Consider the following 23,318-nt stretch of genomic DNA (forward strand, 5'->3'; position numbering starts at 1 on the left):
CAACAAATAAGACACTTATTAAAAGAACAGACAATTAAATATTCTGCTAAGTCGCTTTTGGACAGTGGATATTTTCACACCCACGGTGCAAGCCTTTGCTGCCAGTTGTGAAAAAAAAACGCCCTGCTGTCAAAAGTGTTGGATGCAAACATTGCAGGACTTCACTGCACAGAGGTGATATCGCCTCCTGTGTTACTGTCGATTTTCCAAGCAATAAAATTTGGACTCATGTGCTGGGCTTTTAGTGCCGCTGTCATTTTTTTTCGATTGTTGAGGAAAGGAAAACTCTGAATGTGTTCAAAGCTGCAGCGCTGATCTGTTGTCATTTCCACATGATGAAGGCGCACAAGCTCACAGGGAAATGACATGAACCTGGATCAAACAGGTGATTCATCAAGTGCGTTTGTTGCGTTTGTGCGCTTGAATGAAGGTGTGCGCTCCACGTTAAGGGTCAAGTTAATTTCCGATTGGACGGGTGGTGGACGTCTGTCAGACATATGCGCGCCGTGGGCGGATGTCAACGTGTTTGGGGAAAAAAAAAAAAAAAAAAAAAACACAGGCAGAGGGGAGTGCCGCGCTTCAGTGTGTGGAGACACAGATAGGTGATGGTTAGAAGAGATGTTAGTGGCGTCGGCCTCAGCTCCCCAAAGCTGTAGGCTTTGGCTGAGAGAGGCGTGGCGCACCCGCCCCCCCCCCCCAAACACCTCCCAAGACCACAAACCACCTGTATGGATGAGCAGACCTCCGGCGTGATCCAGTCGCATTCGTCCGCCAGGCACAGGGGCAGCAACGCGTCTGACAGCCGGGGTTATGTGGAGGTGGAGAGGGGCGTCATGACGGTGGAAAACATGCTGGAGGAGTCCGCCGTGCTCTCGGCGCCTCACCTGTCCGTGGATCGATACGAGCGCGGCCGCCAGGGATGCTGCGAGAGGGTGGTGATCAACATTTCGGGTTTACGTTTCGAGACGCAACTTAAAACTTTCAACCAGTTTCCAGACACGCTGCTGGGGGACCCCAGGAAAAGGATGCGCTACTTTGACCCACTGAGGAACGAGTACTTCTTCGACAGGAACAGACCGAGCTTTGATGCCATCCTGTACTACTACCAGTCAGGGGGGCGCATACGGAGACCTGTCAACGTCCCCATTGATATTTTCTCCGAGGAGATTAGGTTTTATCAGCTGGGTGAGGAGGCCATGGAGAAATTCCGAGACGATGAGGGGTTTATAAAAGAAGAGGAGCGCGTACTTCCCAAAAATGATTTCCAAAAGCAGGTTTGGCTTTTGTTTGAGTATCCCGAAAGCTCGGGGCCAGCGAGGGGGATAGCCATCGTTTCAGTGCTTGTTATTTTAATTTCAATTGTCATTTTCTGCATGGAGACTCTCCCGGAATTTCGGGATGAGAGAGACCAAGCCACGGTGGCACCCACGGTCAACGGCACCGCTCCCTACGTGCCAAGTCCGTTCACAGACCCCTTCTTTGTGATAGAAACTCTGTGCATCATTTGGTTCTCTTTCGAGTTGCTGGTCAGATTTTTCGCCTGCCCCAGCAAAACTTGCTTCTCCAAAAACATCATGAATATCATTGACATTGTCGCCATCATCCCCTACTTTATCACTTTGGGGACAGAGCTGGCCGAGAGGGAAACCAACGGCGGCCAGCAGGCGATGTCCCTCGCCATCCTGAGGGTGATCAGGTTGGTGAGGGTCTTTCGCATTTTTAAGCTCTCACGACACTCAAAGGGACTTCAGATTTTGGGACAGACCCTCAAGGCCAGCATGAGGGAGCTCGGGTTGCTTATATTCTTCCTTTTCATCGGAGTGATTCTCTTCTCCAGCGCGGTTTACTTTGCAGAAGCAGACGACCCCTCGTCCAGCTTCACCAGCATCCCAGATGCGTTTTGGTGGGCAGTCGTCACCATGACCACAGTCGGATACGGAGACATGCATCCAGTGACCATAGGCGGGAAAATAGTGGGGTCGCTGTGCGCAATAGCAGGCGTGCTGACCATTGCCTTACCCGTGCCTGTGATTGTGTCCAATTTCAACTACTTTTACCACAGGGAGACCGACGGAGAGGAGCACCCACAGTGCCTGAACACGGGCAGCTGTGAGCACCTCCCCACAGAGGAGCTGAGGAGGTCGTGCAGCTCCTCGTCCCTCAGCAAGTCGGAGTACATGGTGATAGAGGAGGGCATCAACAGTGCGTTCAAACAGCCCAACTTCTCCACCGAGAACAACCAGAACTGCGTGAACATCAAAAAGATCTTCACAGACGTTTAAAATGAACCCAAAACGGGTCATTCATGGAGCATGAACAAACAGTAGCTTTAACATTATTTTTTTATATAGCCGGTCGTAATGTGTCAGTCCATATCTGTGGATGAACTCTGCGTAAATGTCCGTTTTAACGAGTAATTTATCCTTTTTTTTTTTTCATTGACGCAAATGAGAAACTATCATTCTACTCATCTCTAGTGTAGATTCACATGTTTTGCATATTTCTAAGAGATGAAGTATTAATGTGACCCAGAAACACTGGAAGAGTAGTCATTTCGATCCGTTATCTGTTGTCAACGAAAAAAAAAAAAAAAAGAAACTACATTCAATGAAGAAGTAAGCGGCTTGTTAAACCAGATATTTTTCAGTGTATAGTGCCACATGATGCCTGCATATCTTGATGTTCTACTGCGATGATTGGGAAACACGTGTAGCATATAGTCGACTGTAATGTATGTATCCGCCAGTCAGAAACGACGTGTTGTGCTTCGTGGAGACAAAAGTTTCATTGTGCAGTAATGTAATGAATAGACTCTGGTCATTTACATAGCCAAAATGCCTGTTTAGGTTATATTTGATATCATAACCTGTGGAGATATGAATTCAGAGTCTTGTGTCGATTATTATTCAGGTAATAAACCGCAGAGTGGTGGAGATGGAGACGCTTATCATAAATTATAAGTCGAGCTTTACGTAAAATTGTATTTTTATTCAGAACTGCCTATATAGCCTATATTAAATAAAAAAAGAAAATGAAGAGATCCACGACTCAAAATGTCATCATCAACTTTTGGATAAATATGCATATGTTTACAAATGTGGTCGAGAGAGAGAGAGAGGGGGGGGGGGGGGGGGGGGGGGGGGGGGGGGAGAGAGAATAGGTCTAACTGTGTGTGTGTGTGTGTGTGTGTGTGGTCATGTGATGATGACAGGATAAAAACAGCATGGATAAAAGGAGGGAGAACGTGCGGCAAGTCCCGCCCCCCCCCCCCCCCACTGAACACGCCTTGTGATGCAGTCTCCATGACAACGGTGGTTTCCTGGGTAACCCCCTCTAATGTTGCCATGGCATTGTGTAGCAAGACCTCCCAGCTGTAGTTCAATGTCACCTTTATTCTCACCTTTTTGTCCTTGAAGGGGCAACTGTGGATGCATGATTTTTTTGACATCGTGTAAAAGTAACGTGGAGTTAAATCATTTGTCTGTTTCTGTAAAGACGGTTAAAGCAACCAATCACTCCATATTTTGAGTCCTTTAGGTGAAGTTCATAGCGCATAGCTTCAGGCGGTGTAGGCTTTTGGCGGATAAGTAGAAATATCTCAAGAAGCTGTTGTGTCAGTGCGGCCTGAACTTTGTTTCCCTTCACTGAAACCACCCCGGCTGCTCTGTGTTTCTCATGTGAGCTCCATTCTCTGAGTTGGCATGCCAACTAGGCCTGACGTCAGCTGCCTTTCATCACCTCCGACAGACACTCGCATGTGTGCTTATAGCACAAAGTGACACAAACAAACAAACAGTGACACTCAAAGGAGTCCACTGAAATGTAATTGCAGGGCTGTATCTCATTTTTGGCGTCCAATATGTATGAGAGCTTCTTAAAATTGCTAATGTGGCGGCTGCAGCAAATGGACGTTTTCATTTTAGATGAATATGTTTATTATTTCCAGATTCATTAATTAATCATTTAATGTACATTTTCCCAGAATACAATGACTCACCTGTTCTCAAATGTCTTGTTTTGTCTGACTTAGCATCCAAAACCCAAAGATATCCAGTTTATTCATTTCATTTTTTCATTTAGTCATTTAGCAGACGCTTTTATCCAAAGCGACTTACAGAAAGGGGAACAATGGTGATAGAAAGCAGAGAAAGCAGAGAAAGCGGCAGACCTTCACAATGGACAAGCATTTTTACTTAACATCATTTAAAATATTAATTAATTATCAGTTGCCAATTAATGTAATGTTGACTAACTAATTAATCACATAATAATTTCACCTCATTTGCTTTGGAGAGCAATAAGGAGTGCTCTCTCTGTGTCATTTCATTTCCATTTGTTAGTATGTATGAATAATTATCAGAAATGAGGTTAGCGTTTTTCTAAACTACTTGCTGTATCTATTAAGTATAGGTAAAATGGTGCAAGTAAAGCTGCTGAACTGTCCTGCCTGGTTTCATGCTGAACTGTGTTGTTGTTGTTGAACATCACTAAGAATAGCTCTGCACTGCTCTCTAGTGGATTATCTGAGTTATTACTGTTCAATTAACATTGATCTTGAACCTATACTTAACTCAGTCCTATTAGATTTTAAAGGCAACAGTCCCCCGGTGTAGGATTTACAAATAGTGTAAACACTATAATGTAGTTGTAAGCAGATATACGTGTTTATTAATGTATTTATCAACAACTCTACACACCAGCCTCCACTTGTAGGGGACCACAGGAGGAGTTTAACAGATAATGAAAGAGAATATATTAAAACACAGTCATAGCTATATAGAATATGTCTTCATAGGAGAAGTTACAATTGTTGACAAGTATTGTATAATAGTAAACAGTTAAAGTATACTTATCTGTGTGCAACCACACCACCTGTGTATTATAAAGTAGCCTTTATTAAATGTTCGTAAACTGCTGATAAATGCTAATTGCAGGAATTTTTACAGATTTGAAGTTTTACAGAGGGAGTATATTATTGTGCCTTTGATAATCATACTATTAAAATACAATGTGTAATTTAGTCTATGTTTTGTCCTAACTACCCTGACTCCCTGTGCTCTTAAATGACTTTTCCACAATGAATGAGAATTGCTTATAAACATGTCTCATGTTGTAGATATGCGCTTCACAACAAGACTAGTTTGAAGTCCTCAACTGTAAAACATGGTTTAATATAAATGATTTTCATTTGATCTATATCTGTAATTCCCAAATGAGTCCATGTGAGTTCCCTTAGTGGAGTTTTAGAACAGTTTGTTCATAAGAGGTCAACAGGGGGTTAAAGCTCTCTGGGGTATAACTCACCCCAAATATAAGTAATATCACTACTGTATATATTTCTTCATAAATAATGTCCACAGGAGTGGCCACTTTATTAGGTACACCTGTACAGTGTAATGTCGTCAAATTCATCAGCTCTTTCTATCTTTGAAAAAGTTTATAATGTGCAGTTTTTGGTTACATTGTCAGAAATGTGTAAATTAAAAGATGCATTTATTTTTGAGGTCATAGTTAAAGCTGCTGTTGTACTGGACTGCTTCGTACTGAGAGGTGTTTCTCGTGGTTTTTTAAAAATCCTTCTCATTAACATACATAAGAGCGGAAGAATATCAGAAACACCTCTGAATATAATGCAGTCCAGCGCAATGCCACCAACAGCTAAACACGATAAAGTTTATAGCAAAACAGTTGTTCTGGATTGCATTCGACTGTAGATCAGAGGAAAATAAAAATGTATCCTCAAGAGTTAGAATTGCCAATATTATGATTATTATCGTTATTATTATTATCGTTGTTGTTGCTGTTTGTACACATGCAGCACTGGTGTTTGTGTGACCCCCAAACAGTGAGACAGGAACAGTGCTTTGTCCTAGAACTGGCCATGTGTCTGGGATTTTTCATGCAGGACAGGAAACTACCTTAAATTTCCACCCAGAGGCTTTTAGTCTGGCCCATAATTTCTGTTTCCCAGGAGACAAAGGGAATTAAAGTTTGTGAGCCAGAGCGAGAGGAGGAAAAAAAAAGCTCTTTCTTACTTACACTTTGCATGACTTTGAACAAGCAAAGAATGGGACATCAAGGTTACTTGAAATTTGCTGCGCAGTGTGCTGGGTTGTCACAAAGCAAAGTGTGCTTTATGGAGCATCACATGGAAGCTCATATAGTTTCTTAAAGCAAAAATTAAATAGACATGAAGCTATGAGCTATGAAAAAAAGCTTTATTACAGCCTCCTGAAATTATATGTACAAATGCAAAGCTATCCTCTAACCACCTCTGGAATTCATCATTCACTGTAACTGCAAATTTGCTCTGAAAATAATTTGGCTAAGTTTAGGTTAAATAATTGTTTTGTCAAGTCTGTTTTCTTATGGTAAAGTTTCATCTTGAAGACAACATTTAATTTGTGTATACAAATCCTTCATTTCTTCTACAAATCACACTCTACACACACAAACAAAACATTTGGGGGAGATAAACACAAGCTTTAAATAACCTAACATCACAACAAATAAAATGATTTGTCTAAACAGGATGTCGAAGCAGTGAAATTCACAGACTGTAACCCTTCGTAGCCCTGCATGTAAAACTAAAGACTCAGCAAACCCGACAAAGCCCTCACTCCTCCAGGCCAGATACCATGTGTCCCACAGCTCCAGGTGCTGTGCCTCAGAGCTGCTGAGTTGCTTTGTTCCCTCTGTCTTCTCTGCTGGAGTTTAAGTCCTTGTTCAATGTATTTTTAACCTGGAGAAAATGAAAACGTGCCTCCAAGTTACCCAGCACCCTTAATCATCTCCTGCAGAGTTCGACCTCAGCACTATAAGGAACACCTGCAGTTCGACCTGTCTAGCTGTGGTCTGAGGAGGGAGAAGCATTAGAGGTAAACTTGTTAGACACTAATAGGCTGAGATGTCATGACCTCATGAGGAGATCAATGTTGCTTTTCTGTAAATTATTAAAAGACCAGTCATTTCTGTTTACTCATCTCATCAGGAAATCAGGATGCTTATTACAGAAGATGAATTACTAAGAATCAATTCCATATTTATTCTGAATCTTTTATGCATTATTTCAATAAACACTCTTTTCTTGTATTGTCTGTTTGTTGCATACAGATCTGGGTATCACATCGTATTATCATCTGACTGTGCAGTTTCCCTCAGCTCCACAGTGTTTTCACATCTTTCTGCTCATTGTTTTGTCCACCCCCAGGTGGACAAAAGTGAGCAACTAGTTGGTGAACATAGTGCAGCATTTAGTAGCTGGGGAGCCAGATATTTCCCTGAGGACTTTGTGGAGACAGAATATTGGACTAAAATTTGTCATGTTGCCATAAACACAAATCCAAATGGATGCTAATGTTGCTCTGTCTCCACTGGGTGTGTGAATAAGCAACTGTTTGCAAAGCTGTTTGTGACGACGTCTGAAGTGATGTTAAGTCAGTGTTGTGTATTCTTCTTGTTCCACTGCCACCAAGTGGCCAAAAAAAAGGAAAATTAATGAATGCAGCCTTAACTGTCCAGTCATATTTGTAATCTTGATCACTCATTCTTTGATCAGCTAGCTCCCGATTTCAATCAAAAACAAAAGTTTTAAAGTGTTTTGCTGTGGAAGCTGCTTGTGTTTAGACAATGTGTAACATCTGAGAACGTTGGCTTTTGTTAAATGAAAAAAGGGAGTTTTGTAGAAAAATATGTTTTTATTTGTCAAAGTATGGTCTCAAAGAATATTATTCTGGTATCAGAAACTCTGATATTGAATTCATAACAGTATTGAAAATTTAAAAATGTTATCCACCCCTAGTTACCTAATTACATGACACTTACTTGTTAGCATATAGACATTTAACAGAGAACGCAGCCTTAAGAAGGATTTAAAGCACAATGCACACATATGACTTAAATTGTTATGATGTGTCTAATTGTCTCACTGTCCCTGAGTGGATGTCTGTGTCTACGTGTATGAATGAACACGCTTGAGTGCTGCACAGCTGTAAGACGGTCACAGCTGGTACGCCTGAATGCACTCTGCTGAGGGAGCCTGGTCATTAGAAAACAGAAAGTACTGGAGAGGACGTTTGCACGCTCCGCACCGAGTCAGAGGGAGGGGACTCACATATGTGAGCTCACATGTGTGACACACAAATACACACACCGACGCAGGAAACTGCAAGCAGGCAGCTCCGCAGCTGGTCCTCTCTGACACTGCTGCTCCAGGCGGACCAGAGGATACGAGTCCAGGATTGTGCTCAGTCGGGGCGGGGGCTGGGTGACTAGAGGAGACCCTGGGCTTCCCCCCTCGTCTCGTCTCCTCGCTGTCCTCATCACAGCAACATTCACCACATGAGAGAGAGGAATGATGCCTCACAGCAGCGCGCTACCTCTAATGATACCCAGCATGCCAACGTGGGGAGTGTGTGCCAGGAGAGCCGCCGCTTGTCATCTTTGAACTTTACCAAAGCACGTTCATGACACATCGGTGAGGGAGAAGAGGGAAGGCAGCGGCTGTATCCGGAGCAATTATTCACAGCACTGCACATTTTTCTTCCTGCTCTGGTGATATTTTTATGTAGTACAGTATTTGCCCTAAAACTGTAACTCAGTGCTGCCAAAAATAGAAACCATGAGACATATTGCCATTATTTCTCTGGGTGCCATTCATCCATCTGCTCTTTGGAGAACATGTAATGGCACTCTGGGGGCTATTCATAAAGTTCACTTCTCTGCATCAAGACTCAGTGTTCAGGGCTTTCAGTGAGACAAAGAAAAGCCCAGAGAGCATGTCAAAGAAAGCATATACCCCTGCCCCAGTGGGCAGACATACTAAAGCTGACAGTGAAACCAGTGTCATATCCCAGGTGTGGAGCTGTGAAACAAGGAAAATAATAATCCACATATTCTACGCTTTTTCTAACCACTAACTCATCTTTAACTAATGCAGCTGACTGCAGGGGAATGAAAAGTGCTTTGTCATCGTGCTGTAACTTTACCTGAAATATCCCAGCGGCACCCAGAGACGCTGTAGGCGTGATGTCACCGCCCAGCCTCCTCCCACTGCTGCCCCCAGAAACAGTCTCCATAGCAACCAATTGAGGCTGAGCAAAAGATTCGCCCAACTACAGTAGCAATGCTGACCTCGAACAATTTCTCTTGATGCTCTGGTGCTTTCAGGCGCTTTCCAGGAGTCTGTTTATCTTAAGCTTGACAGACAAGATTAAAATTGTTAGAAGGGAGGGTGGGAGTCAGATGCCTTGTCAGGACCTTGTGACCCTTGAAACCGTGAAACCCTGGCTCATCCCTCAGGTGTCCTGTGAGTCAGAGTGGCTGCCGGGTCCAGCAGCAGCAGCAGTAGCAGTGTTGACTGTAGATGAGACCGCTGCTTGAGGCTTTTGTTTCCTTGAATCACTGGCAAACCAAGAAAAAAAAAACAAAAAAAACAGCATTGCATCATCACAGTGGCACAGTAGCTGTCACTGTAAATGCCAGATATCCCATAATGTGCGAACAACCACGGCAGCTCTCAGACATGGTAAAGCAGACCTGAATATGTTTATTACATGTGCTTTTAATTAAATTATTTCAGGTATATTCAAACAAGTAACAGTGGAGCAAAACATTGATTTGCTAAAATATTCAAAGGCACTGCTGTATGCAATCCAAGTAATCCACTACCCCCTTTTACAGCCTTACTCTGCATGTAGAAAGCTTATTGCCACCGACAACAATCGGCTTTATTTTTATTCTCTCATCCTCATACCAAAGGTATCTTGTTCCTAGTGTGACCTTGGTGTAATATATCCCAGTGTTCCTGAAGCAAGCACTTACCTTGACTTGAATTTCACTCAGTCGTACCGACACATTGTATAATGCAGCATAAGGGTATCCCTGCAACAGTGACACTGACTCACTCGCTGACTGACTCACAGTCCTTCTCTTCAGCATCCGGATAGCACACTGCATTGCAAGATTATAATTTTGTTTTGTTTGTTTTGTTTTCATTTTGCTGCTGTCAGTACAAATGAAGAAGCCGCATACTAGAGTGTGCATGTGTGTTCATGTCGGCCAAATGTTGCATGCTGTTACTTTTGACTTTCCAGAGCAGCAGCATGTGTCAATGCAGTAAAGTGTTATCATAAGGAAAATGTCTGCAGGCAGTGAATAGTGTTCTACAAACCCACAAGTTTAGACAATAAGCTTGTGCAGTGGGTGTGTGCGCTGACTTCTGTGAGGCTATCAGTCTAAGTGAGCCGCAGCTTGGCAGTATACCGCAGTGGACCAGTGTCCTTGTGTCTCTCCCCTGGTTTCTGGCTCTTCTCCAGCATCTGCCCTTATCCTGCTGGGCCTCAATCTGACGCGCACGACTCTCTCCTTTCCCTCCCTTTTTCTTCTCCTCCCTCTCTTTGCACAGGGCTCCCTCTTCCCTATCACTCTCTTCTTTATCTCCATCTCTTTTTTGTCTCTGCCTCAGATGTAGCGTTAGCTCCAGGGGACACAGAAGATGACACAGGGAGCTGCATTGCTATATTTTTGTGTACCTAATCCACTCTTTTTATTTATTGCCTCCACTTTCTGAGCCCGCTCCCGTAGTTGTGTGTTTAACCTGGCCTCTTGTGCAGGGCACCTCAGTTTTCTATCTCCTGAGCAGTGATGCTAGAATGACTCATCTCCCAGAGGGTTAAATAAATTGAGTCTCAGTGAAGATGCATTGGAAAAAAAAAGTGTTTAGCAGCAAGGTTGTGAGATTGCGAGATACCCTGAGGAGTGGGAAAAAAACATGGCAGAAAATAGAAATTTATCAGAATATATATACTATGAGACCATTTAAGGTTCTCATTAAATATGGTGATGATTTTGCATGGTAGAATTTGCTAATGAGGAATTATACACAGGAGGGTGTTGAATCAACATATCTAGAAGCAGGAAATGTGAATATCATGCTCACTCTTTGATTTACTGCTGCATTAAAACAGAGTTAATCTGTTCCGTCTTACTGCATTATGTTGACTATTGTATTGAGCTTGTAATAAGCAGAGCAGGGTCTTGAAGTTGAATCATATTGGAATTCAAACCTTTTTGTTTGCAGCCTTTTTCATACTGTGTGTCTGTGTGTGTGTGTATGTGTGCTGGAAACCTGTGGCTGCTGCAATGCAGTATCACAGAGCAAGGAGGTACAATAGACCTCCAGCATCCATGAAAAGAGCACTGCACTCCAGAGACTGGGCTAAGCAGCACTGACACTTGCAACTGATAAACGAACATGTCGCATGGGAACTTTGGGCACAGCTAATTTTCTGGTTTTCAAGTTTTGTAACTACTGACTAAATATACAAAATAGGCATTTGTCCGCTGTATGTCTTTGGTTGGGCTGGCTATCAAACCTGAGTACTCTTTGCTCCAGAGTCTTCGGACACTTTTTGGCAGCTCAAGGAGGAAAAGTACATTAAAAGCCTTTCTATAGTCAGCCATATTGATTTAAAATGCTGACCTCAGGGAACCTTCATCTGGATGGAAAAAATAAAAACAGATTGATTACACGTCAGATCCTACTACATATAGACAGTACCCAGAGAAATAAACGTTACTCCATCACATAATGACATGTTTTTGGTACCGATGAGTTTTTGTCACCAAGTGCTGTATTAATCTGTCAAGTCAAACAAATGTCAATTTCAAGTTTTGCCATTTTTTTAACTGCAGATTCCCATCGAGTCCAGAGGAAGCAGAACTCCTGTGTTTAATATGTGTCAGATTGTAGGAATTAAACACAACCTTGGGAATGTGAACTACATCGGCACAATATAAACCAGAATAATAAAGGTATTAAATTAGACTTTGACACTGTCTCACTTTAAGGCATGGCTGCCAAAGCATTGAGTAACATTGGAGCACAAGCCATAGTTCAGATTTCATTATAACAGTACAAAATTTCAAGTAATCCAAGGACCAAAACCAACTGGCATGTAAGGGAACTGGGGCTCTGAGTCCCTTTGGGGCCTCTGACACCCAGGGCATTTGCCCACGTCACCCAGTTGGTAATTGACATTTTAAGTCTTGTTCTAATTAAAATCTAATCTAATTCAAATTCTTTAATATTTGGGGTGTCTATTTGTAAGTTTTGCTATTACTACATAACATTAGCAGCATTAATAGCTGTTTACTTACCAGTGCAGAAGGAACATTGCAAGTTCAGCATCAAACTTCATTCTTTTACTCGTTAAGAGCTGTGTCCTGCATTGTAGAGCAACGTCATTGTTAACTTTTGTCTCTTCATGTTTTATACTGAAATTAGTGTGCTAACCCATCTTGTCACTTTCCGATATTGACTCACTGTGGCCTCCAATCTGCCTTGAGGTGTAGTGCTGCTCAGACAGCCTATTGTAACCTCTTCTGTTGTAAGCGACAATCACCACCACCCTATCACAGCAAGAAACCACGTTCAGCAGCAGAGAAAACTTACAACTAGCTCCTTTAAGACACGTACATTTTAATTTAACGTCCCTAGTTTAGTTCAGCCTGAGTACTTTAATTGCCAATCAAACCCTTTTCTCTCACCAAATTTTCTTTGTTTCTTTACTTTCAATTATCCAATAGAAAAGAGAAAGCAAATATTTGCCAGATGTAGAGATACGATCTTAAGTTTCTTTTGTTAAATGAAAAAAGGCTCTTGTAGAAAAGCATGTTGATGTATCTCAAAAGAAGACATTGTGTAAAGCTGTTTTGCATTTTTTTGTATCAGTGGAGGGTATTGTATCAGCTGCTGAATTCATGTGTCACCTGACTGCAGTAAAACTAGAGAGATTTTTTACTGGAGGAAATCCTCATGTGCAGCTGAAATTCAGATCAGTTTAAATGTTCAGAAAAGACATTTAAATCCTCCTTGACCTGTCATTTCTGTACTAATGCACCTTCAGCTTCCTCAAGTTCATTTTCTCCTCTCCCTGTCCCTGCGCCAATACAACATCTGATGGAGACGAGGATGAGTCCTGAAATCAATACCGCTCGGAAATAAATTCATCGTTGTCACCCTCATCTGCCAACTTGCACAACCACCTATTTTCACGTCCCCAAATGATTAAAGCACACACAGCATTTACAGTGCTGGGACCCTTCGCTTTTAATTAAAGCAAGCCAGATAATGCAAAGTGAACTGAGCTTTAGAGCCTGCATTAACAGTCTTTGTAACGGGCCCCTGGCTCATAAATAATGGCTGTGCTGTCATGAGGAACCTGGGAAAGCCATTAAGAGATAGTGAGAGGTATCCGCATGTGTGGCAGCAGGCAGGCAGGCAGACAGACAGAAGGGACAACGCCGGGAGCCTTGCTGGTCTCAGGTCTGCCAGGAGTAACCTTGGCAAAGCCAAGTCTCACACAAATCATCCTGCTGGCCTCCCCCACCCCCACTGCTTCTCCTGATTCACCTCCCTCCCCTCCATGACCAAGGGATTCCCGCTGACCTTTGGCTTCTCTGGAGGTCACTTCTGGCCACGGTGCTTTCATTCTCACCTCCAATGATCATAATGGGGACAGGATTTACTATCGATCAGTTCTTTCTTCATTCTGAATCTAGCATGGTAAGATGATGTAGGGTTTGCTCTATTTTAGTCGCCGTCCTATTTATTATTAATGAAGCTTGTTGCCAGGAAAGGTTACAAATATAACTGCTGTGCACAGTAAAAAAACAGGAATTACAAGGCAGACAGTGAATGTATGATTGTTGTTGCCTCTGTATATAGTAATAATGTCCCCATTAAAGCTCAGGAAGACACATGAATGAGAAGGTAGACTGTGGTTGGGACATGACACGATAATGCCATCACTTGCTGTAGGCCTTCTTATACAGTTCTCATGTTTGTCACTCAACCTTATGATGATCTCATCTGGAAAAATATTCAAAATAAAACATTAAAAATGGGCTGCAATTAAAGCCCATAAATCTGGCATTGCGGTTTCAAAACATGAACCCAGCTGACCAACAGCATTGCTGCTGAACAATGCAGGAGATGTGTACCCCTTTAAATTGCCCACACTGCAGATAAGGTAAGGAGTGGTTGGCTTCAGTGCGGATGGAGAGCGCGTTTTTTCGCCCTTGCCTTCTCCATCACCAGCACGTCTCTTGGTATGCATAGCAATGCCCGACTGCAGGTTTGACTAAGCTGTATATACCAGCCCAGCGGCCGCTGCTGACTACAGGAATATTTCAACCAGAAATGTTTCTTTCACCACCACAAAAAAAAAAAAAAAAAAAAAAAAAAAAACCAGCCTCCCACCTCCTGCACAGCTGAGACCATGCAGGTCCAATAAAAGCCGCTTCATATGTGTGTTTATGTGTATGTGTGTACGCGGGGCTGTGGCTCAGTGAAATTGCATAATCTTCTAGCCCACTACGTAGGGCGATTCTTTCACCCATGTCGTTTCCAGTCAGTGTCTGAAGACGCTGCTCACCATGTAGGCTATTAGAAGACTCACACAACTGTGTCTGTGCGGCCAGCGCTGGGACGCACTTGACTCTGCCTGAGCATATCTGCGGCTCACACTCTGGATCCGTGTCGTCTTGTCGAGATGCTGTTTTGTGATTGAATTAGAAATAATTAAAAAAATAAAAAAAAAGGAAAAAAAAGTAAATTGGCTGGATGACGCATGAATACATTTAAATTCTCTGAGAGGCAGATTTATTCTCATTTTGAAATGAAAAGATGATTCATTATTGATGCATATGTCCATGAACGCGTCTAATTAGTAAATCTTAGTAATAAGATTAGATTTTTTTTAAGCTCACTCCCACCTCGACACCCCCCCCCCCCCCGCCCTTGGCAGATGTTGCCTCTCTGAGCACCTTTTCAGGACTAGTTACCTTTGCGGCTGTCTGCAGCCACAGCTCGTCACACAGTCACAGTGGCGTTGGAGGGGAACAGTGGAGGCAGATCGTTCTGCTGATCCCAGCACCTTTGGTTATTAAGGGAAACACCAGCACCTCCTTGATCGGTTCCCTCCTCCCTTTTTGCCAATCGCCATCCCACGACAGCCTACCCGGAGGAAAGGAGTCGGGGAGGGGAAAGCGAGGACACACCCGCACATACTGTACCCGGTGTACACGGCGAGGATGCTGCAGACAACATGAGGTGAATATCATCGACTGTCCCAAATTGGAAAATTCTTTTTTTTTTTTTAACCCTCTCTGAAGACAGAAGACCTGATTGTCGCAGCTGGTTTTTCTTCCTCCTGGTACCAGTGTCCAGCAGGAGCCTGCACTCACATCCAGATATGAAGAAGATGTCAGCAGGTATGTATGAAATAGAGACAGAGCTGCTTACGTTTACCTTTCATCTCTAATGTCGATGAAATGTTTTTTTTTTTAAGTCGTGGCATTGTATAGTTAATGCACTGATCGTGATAATTACCAGTAAACATGCAGTTACATATTTGTTGTATGTTTCATAGGGATTTTATTTTTGTAAGACTGTGCTCCCACTCTGCGAGTGGAGATGATGCAGACAAGAGATACAGTTTTTTCTCTTGGAACCTATTTCCTTCTATGGATAAATTATTTATAGATGTTTTTGAATATTTCAGAGACAGGCACCATTTCAAGACTAAAATGCTCCAACAAAACTAAAACCGAAGTCAGTTAATAAGATGTGTTTGTGTGTTTGTTTGGCACAGCAGTAAAGCTTAAAAGTGTCTGGTACGTTTGTGTGTTTAGACTGCAGTGGTTATCTATGATATCCTAGACAGGATGCTGTCTGTATGAATTTGGTGCCTGCTGCATTGCCATATTCATGCATGGCTTCACTGCAAAAGGTATTCCCATTCATTTCATTGGATATTGTCCATTGCAGCAGATCAGTGTCCTCATTTATGAGCTTCTGTACGTTTTCTATGCCAGTTAGTCTCTTGAGTTTACCTGCATTGAGGCGATTTATATGCAAGGCGGATTGTTATTTGCATATTCATTTTTCCAAGTCAGGAGCAGTAGTTTCCATGAGCCGATTCATTTTGATATTGACTGGCTTCTCATGACTAACTTTACATAAGTCATATCAAATCTTATGACATTGTTTTAGAGGGTGGCTTCATTTTCATCTGTTTTGAGCTGTTTGATCTTCAAGCTAAAGCAAAGTCCTGTTGTCTTTGGGCTAAATGGAAGCAGTATTGAGTGCTGAATCATGTTTCAGGTTTACCTGACCTTGTTGTCTGTCTTTGCTTTATCTGTCCTACATGCAGTCAGATCCTAGGTGACATCCTGTGGCCGTCAGGTCTTTACGGTGTTGAGCCCCCTCCCTCTCCTGACCCCTGCCTGCAGTTCTCCAGGCTGCAGGACCCAGACTCACTGAAAAGTGCAGGCCTCCTCCCCCTGCAGAATGACTGTTGCCACAGGCGACCCCTCTGATGAGGCGGCTGCACACCCAGGGCACCCGCAGGACTACGACCCGGAGGCCGACCATGAGTGTTGTGAGAGGGTGGTCATCAACATCTCAGGGCTGCGCTTTGAGACACAACTCAAAACCCTGTCCCAGTTCCCAGAGACTCTGCTGGGGGACCCCAAAAAGAGGATGCGGTACTTTGACCCGCTGAGGAATGAGTACTTTTTCGACAGGAACAGACCCAGCTTTGACGCCATATTGTATTATTACCAATCAGGGGGACGGCTAAGAAGGCCGGTCAACGTCACCCTTGATATTTTCTCAGAGGAGATTCGCTTCTACGAGCTCGGTGAGGAGGCCATCGAGATGTTCAGAGAAGATGAGGGTTTCATCAAGGAGGAAGAGCGGCCCCTTCCTGACAATGAGTTTCAGAGACAGGTGTGGCTGCTGTTCGAGTACCCAGAGAGCTCAGGTCCTGCTAGGATTATTGCCATAATCTCTGTCATGGTCATCCTGATATCTATAGTCAGCTTCTGCTTGGAGACCCTTCCCATTTTCCGCAATGATGAGGATGAAATGCACAAGTCTCATGCGGAAGTCTTTTCACCTGAGACCAACACCACAATCATCAGCTACACTTCCACCTACTTCACTGACCCCTTCTTCATCCTGGAGACTCTTTGCATTATATGGTTCTCCTTTGAGTTCCTGGTGCGCTTCTTCGCCTGCCCCAGCAAAGCAGGCTTTTTTGGTAATATAATGAACATTATTGATATTGTTGCCATCATCCCTTACTTCATCACTCTTGGCACAGAGCTAGCGGACAGGCCAGAGGATGGTCAAGCAGGTCAGCAAGCCATGTCTTTAGCCATTCTCAGGGTCATCCGCTTAGTACGAGTCTTCAGAATTTTCAAGCTCTCTCGTCACTCCAAGGGGCTTCAGATTTTGGGTCAGACCCTAAAAGCCAGCATGAGAGAGCTTGGCCTGCTCATTTTCTTCCTCTTCATAGGGGTCATCCTTTTCTCCAGTGCCGTCTACTTTGCCGAAGCGGATGAGCCCGAGTCGCAGTTTGAAAGCATCCCAGATGCGTTTTGGTGGGCTGTGGTGTCCATGACAACAGTCGGCTATGGCGATATGGTCCCGACTACCATTGGTGGTAAAATCGTGGGCTCCCTCTGTGCCATTGCAGGTGTGCTGACCATTGCCTTGCCGGTGCCTGTCATTGTGTCCAACTTCAACTACTTCTATCACCGTGAGACTGAGGGTGAAGAACAGGCGCAGTACCTGCAGGTCAACGTGCCCAAAGCAGATTCAGCAGAGGAGCTGAAGAAGAGCCGGAGCGGCTCCACCATCAGTAAATCGGACTATATGGAGATCCAGGAGGCTGTGAACAACAGCAATGAGGACTTTCAGGAGGAGAATCTCAAGACAGCCAACTGCACGCTGGCCAACACAAACTATGTAAACATCACCAAAATGCTCACAGACGTGTAGTCATCTTCTATTTTCCTCCCCGTGACAGCGGGAAATGTGGAGCTGAGCAACTGGACGGGACAGGTGTACAGCCTCCCACCTCACGTGTGCTGGAAAAATCAAGGCAATAGAATTCAGGATGCTGTTGATGATGATGATGATTGATGATGATGATAATGATGATGATGATAGACAGTGAAAAAAATATTACATAGACCATTCGCTCACTCTGCACTCATCTTGTCTTCACTCCTCACATCTCGCCCCGTAAAACTTCTGATTGCTGTCAAACAGAGTGAAATTTCAGATTTTGTATTTCTGCATGGAGTTGGCTTTGTCTGTGTGGCTGTTTTAAAAAAAATAATAATAATAATGATACTTAAAAATTTCCTGCTCACAACAGTAGCCAACAGTAGTGCACAAAAAGAAAAGAAAAAGGGAGAAAACTGCAAGATAAAAATTAATTAATGCTTTATGAAGGCAACACAACACAAGCCCTGCTTTAGTCCCCTGGCCCCTCATTTCCCAAGGCACACTGCTCTGCCATGCGCTTTCTGAAGAGCTCTACGTGCTCGCTTCATATGCTGCTTCCTGGAGCCCATGAAACAAAACTGTCTTATGCTACACCATTTAGAGATAAGAGGATGTGTGAGCATAAAACGAGCTCACTCCAGCGCTGATGTGGCCTGTGGGTGACTTGTGACGAGGTTCGTGGTTATGTACACCACGTTATTTCAAGGATGAATGACAGCCATCAGCTCTAAGCTTATGGTTCGACGCCTTTTTTTTCCCAGTAGACATCAGTATCTGATGAATGACTGAGAATGGCCTTGACTTTTCACTGCTTTGGTCTTACATGTACTGTATGTATTGCAATGCAAGCTTCCCCCCTTCCATTCACCCAAACTGGTCTTACTGCAGAGCTTTGAGGACAGCTTGAATGTTTCTTCTTGTTTTGTTTGTTTTTCACGGTTCCACACATTACAGTACTTATTCATATAGATAGGTAGGTTAACTGTGACTTAACTGATAGCCAGTAGGTAGGTAGGTGCTGTTAGTAGTAAATGTAGTCAGTAGATTATTGCATGACATTTTTATCTGAATGAGAATTTCCACTTGTTTCTCGACTGCCACTTGCTTCATCACACCACTGTATAATTGTCTGTACACTGCCTTCTATACAAATCCACAGTTTTAAAAGTATGCCTGCAGGTAGCTGTTTCAAAAACCTAAAGCTGTATGTTAGAGGATTTCTTAAGGAATAACCATAAGCCCAAATCCTACGCTTAACAGGATGCGGCGTCCGCGTCAATATTAACATTCCATGTAGGAGTCATTGCTGTTCAACTTTTGCTGCAGCTGAGCTGTGATTTTCAGGCATAAACTCACACTCCAGTTTTGGACATTAATCCCAGTTGAATATATGATAGACTTGCAGTGCTGTCTCTTTCACAGGTTTGTCACATGATCACATCCTCCTGATCAAAATAGTAACTTTTAAGGACTCGTGTATAGAATAATGCTTCCCCTGAACTGCATTTTTATCTGGGTTTACGCTACTCTCCTAGTGTTGCATGACCTCAAAAACATTCCTAGAAGCATGCATTTAAACTCAAAGAAGAAGCCTCTGAGACGAAAAAATTATTATATACAATAGATATATTTATTTCTTATATATATATATATATATATTAAAAAAATATATGTATACAGACAGAACACATATACAACACATACTTTTATCAGAGAACTGAAAAAAAATTTAAATAGCAATGTTTAAAAGAAAGTGAGAGCCTTTCCACAACACGCAGGTCATCGCCATGTTTTTACTTCTAAAGATAATAATAACTGTTCTGAGCACTGTTCTATGTTCTCCTGTTTCAGAGCCTGTTCAGAGTGCCAAAGACACACTCTAACTAGCCATTTCAAAAAATATTTTCTTGACTGGTGATTTTCCCATCAAACCTGACACATGTCCTGGATTTAAATACTGAAAGTTCGCCTCACTTATTTCAAAACTGCCTTGTGTGAAGTAGCTGTCAAAAGGCAGGGCGCTGTTCAAAACTGTATCGTCCCGAAACCAGATTCTTGGATCAAAAAGCTTTTATTGGCGTTAAACTGGTCAGAATTTAAATGGAGTCTGGCTGTCCTCTGAGAAGTCTCTGATGCCAGAAGCTCAATCTGTCTTTAAAAGTTGGCCTCAAATGTGAATTAGGTTCTGATTCTAGGATTGTGTCCAGCTGAGATGTTCCTGCGTTTGCTCAACACTGCCAAGGTAACAGTCAAAGGCAGTAACGTCAATATGGGAAGTGATAATTAGCAGCAGTGTAGCAGATATTGGCAAGGGGTCCTCTGACTTTGAGTCTCTTGCCTTTCTCCATATTTTCATGGATGTCTTAGGTAATTAGAAAGGTGATGGATTAGGAGGAGGTCTGTAGCAAGAACTGTCTAAATGAATTCTGTCATGCCAGGATGTACATCTTTATTCTTAGGGTTTCATTCTGCTCACTACAGTCTTTAACCTGCAGTAGCAAAATGTTTTTACGCCATCGCTGCCAATATGTGCTCAGGATGCCTTGTCCACCTGCCTGACATGAGGCCTCTGAGGTCGTCTCTCTGTCCAAGTCCCTGTTTGTTTTCATGCATCTTGAAAGGAGTTTTAGAGAATAGCAGTAGATGAACTGGAAGCATAAAGGTGGACTGATATGTTAAAGTGGTCAGTAACCCAAGGTAGGACCAGGTTAAATAGTTGTTTAGCAATATTCCCATAATCCTTTGGTGGACGGGTCTGAGTGGAGAACATAGATGTTTGTTTGGTTTTTTTGTTTGTTTGTTTTTAAAAAATAATGAATCTTTTTGGACCTCCACAGTCCAACCAAGATCTTATTGATCATCAGTTGAGTATTGATGTGGGTGAGTTGATACAGAGATATGTGGGAGTGTGTGTGTTTCCATGTGTGTGTGTGTTTGTGTGTGCGAGAGAAAGAGAGAGAATCACTGAATGTCAGTGTCTTAGCCTGGTTGTACAGCTGCATGTATGCAACAGCCATTTGCATATCTGTATATGTGAAAAAACAACAACACACTCACAGTCTGACCAAAAATATTTGTCTATGCATGCAAATGCATCATATCCTTTTGTCCTCATACCTTTTTTTTTTTTTTTTTTTTCCAGATAAATGTTGCCGATTCATGTCAACATTTATCTGTTCCGGTTTAAATCGTGCACGTTACTGTACCTCAGCCAAATTCACTGTAGCAACTCGTGTACTAGAAAACACAATGTTGTCGTTGACGATTATTTCTGCTTAAAGCACAAAGACGAGTAGAATCATCCTCATCTGTACACCTGCACAATGTATTTATTCAGTGGAAACAAAGTCAATTAAAAGTGATCTTGTATCGCTTTATAGGGTGCACCACAGCCTCTAAAAATATCATCTCTCACCTGCTGAGGGACCCACCAGCAAATCCACTCCATTAGAAGGGTGCCCAACACTGGATACACTGAGAAATCTATGCAGAGAATGATTAATAGCTGGTAGTTTGGGGGGGGGGGGGGGTGTTTAAGTACAGATTTTTGGGTTTTATCTGGCACTAATTATACGTTGATCCTGAGAGCTGGCAAAGCATTTGAGACAAACCTTTAAGCAAAAGTGAAGCACTTTGCAATATTCTGCTGCTTGCACGTCAAACACTCACACGTTAGCTGAATGTGAATATGAGCTTTCTGAACCTCGGGTTTGTTCCAACTGCGATGTCAGCTCTTTGAGACAAGGCTCCTACATGAGAAACAAACAAATAAACAAAATTCATACATACGGGAAACAAGATGATCAATATGCAATCTGTATGCATGTGTGTGTTTGAGAAAGAAAGATTTTTTCTTTTTTTCATTTGACCCCAGAGCCTGATAGTGTGGCATCCACTGAAACGATATGTACAGTTGTTCACCCCACCCCCGTCCTCCCCCATATCATAGAGGCCTGAAAACATCCATCAACATTGGTACAGTGGATAATTGATTTTCTTTCTATGAAATGAAATGTGAGAGAATAATGTAAATAATAACCAGTGGATGATGGAGCAAAAACCATGTACTATATACTGTATGTGAAGTCTGGATTTAAAACGTAGTATTATCTGCACTTTACAAGACAAAAGGGACAATCTATGGACAAGAAAAACATGTGAAATTAAAAAAAAAAATGCATATAATCCTTCCAAATGATCATAACCCAAGTAATATCAATAATGAAGCCAATAATAATTCAACTGAAATTGTTCTCAGTGTGTTTATTGTGTGCCATGTCTTTAATTCTGATACTGCATTTCTTTTTTTTTTCTTTTTTTTTATATAGAAGAAGCACGACTATCTGAAAACATGTTTTTCAAATGTTTCTCCAGCCCTTCTTCCCTCACATCACATTGTTCGCAAGGTATTTAATCTGCAAATCATTTGAGGAGCTAAATTTAGCCGAAGAGCGTCTGCGCTGATACCAAATGCCATGGATCGATCAGAGGCTCTTTGTTGTTATTCTTAGGACATCCAGCGTCTTTGTAGCCTCGGGCAGCGTGGAGGACATTTTCAAATGCCTCCTGGTATCTTCAGCTTCTTTCTCCCTTTAAGTGCACAATATATGCTCCCTGCAGTTAAAAAGGAGAGAGCAGGGTGTTCTATTAATAGCCTTTTTGTTAGAGAAAGCAATAGGAGGAGGAGGAGAAACGTGAGCAGAGGAGGAGACAGAGAGAAGGGTGGAAAGGAGATGGCAGAGGAGGAGAAAGGAAAAATTCTTGAAGAGATGCTTCATTTAGAACTTTCATTGGTACCACAGGCCTGACACACACATGTAGCAAGCCACACTCAGAAAAATGAGACATATTCATAGTTTGTTTTTTTTTTCTCTCTATAGATGCTTTTTGTGTGGAAAAAATGCAGATGTTTCTTTCAGATCCCAAAAATTCTACTGCTGCAACCTGAGATAATACAAGTAGATGTAAATATGTTGGAGCTATACCGTTAACGCGAGGTCGTACTGCTGCGGTCTCATATTTTGTCTGCTTGAACGAGCCTCTTCTCCTCACCTGTCACATCTACACCCGAGAGCACAGTTTTCTAGAGTTAGCACAAGACAAGACGGCAGCTATCTGCTATCTTTAGTCCACTTGTGGTTTAACTACAGCTCTGCATTGCGAGCGGGAAACACTTGGGGCCTCGGTGATGTAGCTACATCTCTGCTGTAGTCATTAGTCTTGCTTTGATCAAGCGATGCAGTGCAGCACTCTGCAGCTCGCTCTGCTGAAACCAGGGCAAACAGGGGAGAGGCAGGCGGCATGAAGCAGCCCAGCCAAGGACACAGGCAGCAGGAGCACAGGCCTGCTGCAGGTGGCCGCGGCTGCCACAGCGTCATTGTTGTTGTTGTTAGGGAGGAGTGAGTGAGTCTGTGTGTTGTTTGTCAGGGGTGGTAGCATGCCCACAGGAGCACGG

At 42.8% G+C, this 23,318-nt stretch overlaps 3 protein-coding genes across 3 annotated transcripts in view; all 3 read left to right on the plus strand.

The window, feature by feature from the left end:
* LOC139630305 (potassium voltage-gated channel subfamily A member 2) overlaps positions 1-22,105 on the plus strand; it is a 60,850-nt gene extending 38,745 nt beyond the window's left edge. Inside the window, exons 2-3 of the mRNA XM_071493608.1 lie at positions 15,178-15,276; positions 16,218-22,105. Of these exons, the coding sequence (XP_071349709.1) occupies positions 16,355-17,851 (1,497 nt within the window). The 5' untranslated portion in view covers positions 15,178-15,276; positions 16,218-16,354 and the 3' untranslated portion in view covers positions 17,852-22,105. The remainder of the gene's footprint in view (positions 1-15,177; positions 15,277-16,217) is intronic.
* The window catches only part of LOC139630304 (potassium voltage-gated channel subfamily A member 10), a 79,038-nt gene that overhangs the window by 38,773 nt on the left and 16,947 nt on the right, over positions 1-23,318 (plus strand). The window lies entirely within an intron of this gene.
* LOC139631167 (potassium voltage-gated channel subfamily A member 3-like) lies at positions 236-3,037 on the plus strand. The gene has a single exon (XM_071495157.1). It carries the CDS (start codon positions 729-731, stop codon positions 2,280-2,282), a length of 1,554 nt encoding a protein of 517 aa, XP_071351258.1. The 5' UTR covers positions 236-728; the 3' UTR covers positions 2,283-3,037.

This window comes from Trachinotus anak, unplaced genomic scaffold (genome assembly GCF_046630095.1).
Source record: "Trachinotus anak isolate AG129_WGS33_773 ecotype Australia unplaced genomic scaffold, CSIRO_AGI_Tana_v1 ptg000013l, whole genome shotgun sequence".
Lineage (NCBI taxonomy): Eukaryota > Metazoa > Chordata > Actinopteri > Carangiformes > Carangidae > Trachinotus > Trachinotus anak.